Genomic DNA, 6,889 nt, shown 5'->3' on the forward strand with positions numbered 1-6,889 from the left:
GTAACAAACACACCAAACCCAGCTTCAATGCCCCGTTTACAGCAGTCTCAATGTAAGGGATCCTCAAGACATGTCCTGCAGAAGCTACTTTGTGGAGTTACCTTTGCTATCACGTGGCTTTGTTATCACGGTGTACAGGCTTCAGCTGGCTTTGTCATGGCTTCCATTTCCTTGCTAAACATTGGGCCAGTGACCCGAAACACGGGCTGGGTGACTCTGCAGGCACTCTGCCAAAGCGTTTTGCAGGAAAGGAACCTGACACGCAGCTATCATTTCAGGCCAATTTATCTCAAGATTCAATGGGCCTTTAAAAATTCACCAGCTCACTTGTCCTTTCCAGTGATGGTGGTTAACTGCTTTGTGCTCTGATTTTGTGGGCTTTTGAGAGAACCTTGATTTTCAGCATATGATGACATATCCATTGGTAAGAAGAAACTGACGGCCTTGACTTTACCCCTGGAGAAAAATGAGAAAGCATCATGAGGATTACAAATGTATAAAACATGCAATGAAACTAAAAACAACCACCCCAGCAAATGAAAGGTAAATGCTTTCAGCACTTGCGTGCTGCATGAAGGCAGGATTTCATGCCCTGCTGAGATGGAGTTCACACATCTTCCCAAGGGACTGAGCACAGTTTGCCTGTCTGCTCCAAAAATCATGAAACTATGAAAGTACTTCTTGCTGGTTACTGGGGGTGTCCTGCAGGGTGGAGGACCTCTGTGATTTCCTTGCCCTGTCTCACCTGCCAATTGCACCTGTATACCTGGAAGGTGAAACCATCAAGCCTGAACACCTCAATGGCAGCACTTGTACCAAACAGGCCTTGTACATTTTGTAATTTTGCTATAATAGCACCCCAAACAATTCTCAGGTTCCCCTATCCTGTCTAGTGTATTCAAAGAGTTTTTGTGTGGTTTTTTTTTTTTCTCAAAGAAGTGGGAATTGTGGTATAAATAGTGCTTTAGCATACACAAATGAAAACATACACATGCAAATTAGCAAGTATTTGTTAGCAGTACTATAATTTTATTACTTGGATGCAACTGCACTCTAGATAAATCCAAGGTGCTACCTCTAAAATCGAGGATGTCAAACTCATTTTCACTGAGGGCCACATCAGCCTTGTGGTTGCCTTCAAAGAGCCAGACTATATAAATGTAATTTTAGGACTGTATAAATAGTCCTAAAATTACATTCGGCCCTTTGAAGGCAACTGTGAGGCTGATGTGGCCCCCAGTGTTAATAAGTTTGACACCCTTGCTCTATAGCGTTAATTTTAAAGCAGAGATGTTCAGCATCACATGTGGGATTATAGCTTCAGAGCAAAATGTGAGAAAACTGCCATAAACAAAGAACAGAAAAACCTGTCACGGCCCAGCATGCTGGGAAGCAAAAATGTCATCACTGTAAAGAAGTAAGCTTAATTAGCTTGCTGAACTCATTGCCACAAATTATCCTACTCATTAAAAGCTCACTAAGATTTCCATATGTGTTACACTTTTATGTATATAAAGGGAACATCCACCATTATGACCAGAAAATACTTTTTTTTTTTTTAATATGAGAAACACAAAGCTTCATGCTCCGGGATATCACCCAGTTTGTAGAGGGGGGCAGGTAAAAAGCCCTTCCATGGCCATTCCTTCTCCTGAAGCAGCCGGCATTGAGAGGCCGTGGTGCCACGCTCACAGCAGCTCTAAAGATAACGATAAAACAATCAGCACAGTTCCTTTGGCCACTGGGTAACTGGGGCTTTTAAACCTGTAGGGCCCCAGGACACCAGTTGTAATAGATCTATGTTGCTGTTTCGATTGCTTTGAAAGCTCTTTCCCCTTATGAGAAAGCATCGGCATTTGCCATTGCTGTTCCTGCTCTTGCACACTGACCCTGTCCTTGCTGTCACAAACGCTTTCCGTGCGAGCTGCCCTCAGGGCAGGAGCGTTTATGTGTGCTGAGAGTCTCCAGTTCCCCTGAACCCAGTGGAGCATGTACTGAAATCCAGAGTCACAGGCTCAGGGTGCTTTTGAAAATGGTACGAGTTCCCTGCCAGGGACTAAATTTAGGTGTTTAAACGCTGTAAAACATCTAACCCTCAAATGTCCTTACAAGAAAACATAGGTCCCCTCCAGCAGCTCAGCGAGGAGCTGGGCTCCTGGTCGGGTTTGCAGGGGCCGTGAGGGGCTGTGCAGTGCTCTGCTCTGAGGATGCGTTGCTGTGTGAGGGGGTAGAGAATAAAAGCTGACGCAATGTGCCATGTGGATGGGTACATCAGTGCAGGTGACACAACCCATCACAGCCATGCAGCCCCGCAGCAGAGGCTGTGGGAGAAGTGCCCTGGGACATGCGTGGGTGGGCAGACCCACGGGCTTCTGCCGGTTCAAACAGACCCGCCTTGAGGACATTTGGACTCATTTCTTATGAGCATGGCATGATCAGTGCTAAAGCCAGCAGCTTAAATGCATTCTCAGGGTGTACATCAGCACCAGCAGGTGACCAGGGTTATCGTATATCACAGTCTCATTATTGGTGCTTCTACCTTTGATTATTGCCCTGTGTTGGAAAGCTTCTCATCAGAGACCAGAGACACTCAGGGCTTGTCCAGCAGCCATTTCACTTAATTTAGAAGCTGTCCTGAGAATATTTTTCTGAAGGCTGAAAGCATTAACTTGTAATGCTTCAATTGCAGGGGAAAGATGATACAGTGCATCTAAATCCATGAGGCATAATAATCACACTTTCAAAAGCATAGTTCAGGCTTCCTCAATATCTTCATGGTTTTTGTTCAAAATGTAAAAATCCCTTTCAAGCTTAGCTTGACAACCTGCAAAACCCTGCCTGGCTTTAAGAAGAGAAGATTTCAAGGCCACTTCCCTCTCCCCTAACCTCTCCTTTCTATAGTAAATTTAAACTTCTAATACTGACGATCTTTACACATTGCAAAGAAGAGCAGGACATCTTTCCCATCTGCTCAATGCCCGTATACATTCAAAAAATCAAAGGTTTGGCTACTAACAAACTAAAACCCAAAGCAATATCTATATGTATTATTAGGTAAAATGGGTAACTAGCCCAGGCAGCTGATGCTGTGAAGGCAAATGGAACCAACCTGCACTTGTTGACATACTCCTGGAACAGCTTTGTTTTGCTGGAATGACTGTTGGAGAGACAGTTGGCCAGCGTTTTTTCCAGTCTTTTCTCCTCCATGCTGGTGAGCTGTGCTGCATCAGGACAGGCTGGTGGCTGGGCACTGCCCGGCATGGCTGGGAGCCCATTGCTTGGAGGCCTCTTGCCAGCCCGGTGGGACCTCACGCTGGCAGGAGCGGGCACTGGTGAAGCAGTAGAGTAGCGCCGCACGGTCATGGTGGTGTCTGAATAGCAGAGACAAAAGCACAGGTAGGAACAATAATAATAATAATCAGAATTATATATTTTGATATGGTATGATATATATAAATATTGACGTTACATAATATATGATATCATATCCTCAACATATTTTTAATCAATTTATTTTGACTCAAAAAAGTTTTGTATGTGGGAGGTTGAAAGGCAAAGGAGGCCAAACAGACCCTTTGGATCCTACCATTTCCCCCTAGAAGGCAGCTGGAGAGTAGAAGCCCCAAGGCTGGAAAACACTGTGCAGACCCTTCACGCTTGCCAGAAGACCCATCGGCTGTTCCAGCTGACAACATGGACGGCCATTGCGAACCCTGGTTTAAAAGCTGTCCAGGTCTGTAACCTGGCACTGGCTCAGCAGGCTGCGGCACTCAGGGTTACTCGATAGTGTCACGTAAACCCACTAATGCTGTTCAGCCCCTCATCTTGTTTGTGTACAGAGACTTGCCTCTGCCAAAACTTGTGGGGGCACTCGTTCGTGGCCTGGACCTCTCCAAGAGGCTGGTTCACAGTTATGTTGGCCACGAGACCTGTGGAACATGTGGACTGTACTGGCAGCTGCAACTCATAACTCACACCATCCTAAAGCCAAGAAGTTGTGTTAGGGAAGTAGTTTTCCAGAGGACACCAGACGAGGAGGCGGCAGCCTCAATTCTTGCTTCATTAAATCCTCCAGTAGTCCTAACCAATTCTACAATTGAGGAATATTTCCATTATTTTTCCTATGTTAAAAATTGGGAAGAGAGAGTATTCCTATATATTGGCAAGAGAGAGTATATATATATATGTATATACACTCTCCCTCAGCCAAAACTAACTGCATTATCTACAGAAAGAAACTGTACATATGGCATGATATATGCAAGCCATCGCTATTTGTTACTATTTGTAGAGTTTTTCTCAGCTTTTACTAAGGTAAGAGGGGTTACAGCATGTAACAGAAATTACAACTGTGGGTCCATGTCTGTCTGGAGCAAATAGCGAATGGGCATGGATGATACTCCATTCAAGACAGTCCATGCCCATGAAAACACAAAGCAGTAAGTTCAATTCTGCTTAAACAAACTGAACTTTTTGAGTTGAACTCTCTGCTTGAGCAGCAGCAAAATATACTACTAAGCTCAGCTTGGAGGATGCAGATACCCCCTAAAAAGATCCCAGAGTGAGACACCCATTAAGGCAGTTTTGGGTGTGGAAGGAGGCAAGAGCGCTTCCATCAAGCCAGCCAGACAGAGAGCTGGTGGCTCATCTCCCATTCCCTGCAGATATGTAACAGCTGGGTTGGGGGATCCTGCACTGTAGCACACATGGGTGCCATGGACAGCCCTGTCTCTTGGTACCTGTTTGCTCCTTTGGTGCTGGAGCAGGAATGACCATGATGCTTCCATGCAGGGATGCTAGAGAGCCAGACGGTCCTCCCCCATCATTGGCGAGGCTCCTTGTGCCACCATTCCCACCTCCTCCTGCTGCTCCTCTCTCCGGTGGGGCTGCTCTCTGCTCACAGACTTGCAGTTCTGCTTTCAGGGCCCTGTTTTCCCTCTCCAGCTTGTTGATTTGGGAACGCATCTTGCGGATGACCTGGAGGAGGTGTGTGTTTCCCTCCATGGTCCCACGCTGCACAGCAAGGCTCCCCGCTGCTCCACCACAGCGCCTGCCCTGTGGAGAAGGGCAGCAGACGGACCCTACCCCTAAATGCCTCCAAGCAATGGGAGTCCCTCCCAGCCCACAGAGCTCGGACTAGCGCCAAACACCGGGAGGGCTAGACTGAGTTGTCAGGTTACTAAGAGAGGGCTCATGATTTATTCATGCAGGGTCTCGTTTTTCAGAGCAGAGCTGGCCTTTTACACATTGCACAAATCACTGTCAACACAGTATCGCTGCATCATTGGAAAACCATCCTGCCCCCTCACTTACCTTGAGTTTTGGTTTTCTCCAAAAGGACCAAGAAACACAAAGCTCATTTCCTTTGGTTTATCCAGTACAGGACAGCAATCACCTCCGTGGCACACAGGGAGCAGTCGCCCTTTGCTGGGTAATGGTTCATCTCTCCCTTAATGCTGAGTAAATTATTCACCTTTGCTCTTTGCATCCAAAAAGTATTAACAATTGCTCAGAGGAAAATTAAATTTCCAAATGAAAGCTGATAATGGTGCAAGACCCCCACTAATAACATGATACACTAACACCTGCAATGGACAAGCAGTTAGATAAAGCTCTTCCAAAAGGCCATAGAACCTGCTGCCCTTTTCCAGGTGCTGTGGAGACTTGCTGGGGTGCATCACCTGCACCAGCATCCCTGAAGCGTAAAGAGAGACAGGCCAGGCATGAATCTTGCATTAGAAAGGGAAACACAATCCTCTCTGCTGCTCTCATCACCTAGTCCCTAAAGCAATCTTTCTGCTGGCAATAAAATGCATAAGCCTGTGGAATACCCTTTTCTCCCACCCCTCACCTTACTTCAAAATATGAAAGTGAGGATGCCACAAAGCCAGTAGGACAACACACCTTTTGCTTTGAGACCACTCAAACAGTTTCCACTAGCTCAGCAGTGACTCTGGAGAGTCTGAGAAAACAGAAACCTGTTGGCCACATGCACTTCACAGCTTTGCTGCCAGAGGCAGGTAGAATAAAAGAAAGCTAGGGTGAGATGCTCAAAATAAGAGATGACATGGTTTTACTTTTTCCAGAGGATGTCAGAGAAGGGCTACTATGAGGAAGACATCAGGTCTTGGGGATGTGCTTCCACCCAGCAGCTACCAGGATGTTGGACAGACACTTCTGGAATTGAGAGGAGAACAGGGATGCAGGTGAGGAGCTTTGACCTCGGGTATGTTCCCATGTGGGTGGTGCTGCCCGTTTGGGAGCAGCATCCTCAGAAAATGCTGCATAAGGACCAAGTGGTTCCCATAGTTAGTGCTGTGCCTGCTCCCCCCTCTGACCTACAGCAACACACCATGCCTAGCAAGGGCAGATAGGACTTGCTGCAAGACCTGCATAAATGTGCAGCTATGCTGATTTTTCCAGTGCCACAGGCACAAGGCTGGGGACCGGAGCCATAGGAGTCACAGGCAACCCTGCTGTCACCTCCCAGGAACCTCTCCAGAGGCCTCTGTGCAATTTGGGCTGCGTACGCAGAAGTGAAATTAATTTGAGATTTCACACTGCAAACAAAGCCTGCAGCAACCGCGATCTCTCATGAAATCACAATGCAAGTGGCAGAGCACCTCAGGCCCCTCTGTTCCCTTGCCCACTGTGGGGCTGGCAGCAGCCTGGGCATTAACCCTGGCACGGCTCCTGGTGGGTCGCGGCTTTCCGCTCTCCAGCCCATACGGATTGCATCAACAAGAAACATCAGCTTATGCTGAGTTTTTCCCTCCCCTCAAGAGAGGTGCATGTTGCTGAGAGCATAACAATGTACCATGGGAAGGAGTGGGCAAAACTGGGCTCAGAAATGGGCTTAGACGCAGGCTTAAACAACAGTGCAGGTGCC

The 6,889-nt window shown here is 47.0% G+C and overlaps 1 protein-coding gene across 1 annotated transcript; it reads right to left on the minus strand.

The window, feature by feature from the left end:
• Nucleotides 1–323: 323 nt before the first annotated feature.
• CCDC195 (coiled-coil domain containing 195) lies at nt 324–5,004 on the minus strand. The gene is made up of 3 exons (XM_065844744.1): nt 4,740–5,004; nt 3,110–3,371; nt 324–456 (listed from the first exon to the last, which is right to left on the minus strand). The coding sequence occupies exons 1-3, from the start codon at nt 5,002–5,004 to the stop codon at nt 324–326; spliced, it is 660 nt and encodes a 219-aa protein (XP_065700816.1).
• Nucleotides 5,005–6,889: the final 1,885 nt, after the last annotated feature.

The sequence above is a fragment of the Patagioenas fasciata genome, chromosome 9 (assembly GCF_037038585.1).
Source record: "Patagioenas fasciata isolate bPatFas1 chromosome 9, bPatFas1.hap1, whole genome shotgun sequence".
NCBI lineage: Eukaryota > Metazoa > Chordata > Aves > Columbiformes > Columbidae > Patagioenas > Patagioenas fasciata.

Coding starts and splice junctions, on each gene's coding strand:
- CCDC195 (XM_065844744.1), bottom strand. CDS start 5,004: ATGGAGGGAAACACACACCTCCTCCAGGTCATCCGCAAGATGCGTTCC. Junction 3,372..4,739: donor AGCACCAAAGGAGCAAACAG/GTACCAAGAGAC, acceptor TCTGCTATTCAG/ACACCACCATGACCGTGCGG. Junction 457..3,109: donor GAGTATGTCAACAAGTGCAG/GTTGGTTCCATT, acceptor ATTTTTCTCCAG/GGGTAAAGTCAAGGCCGTCA.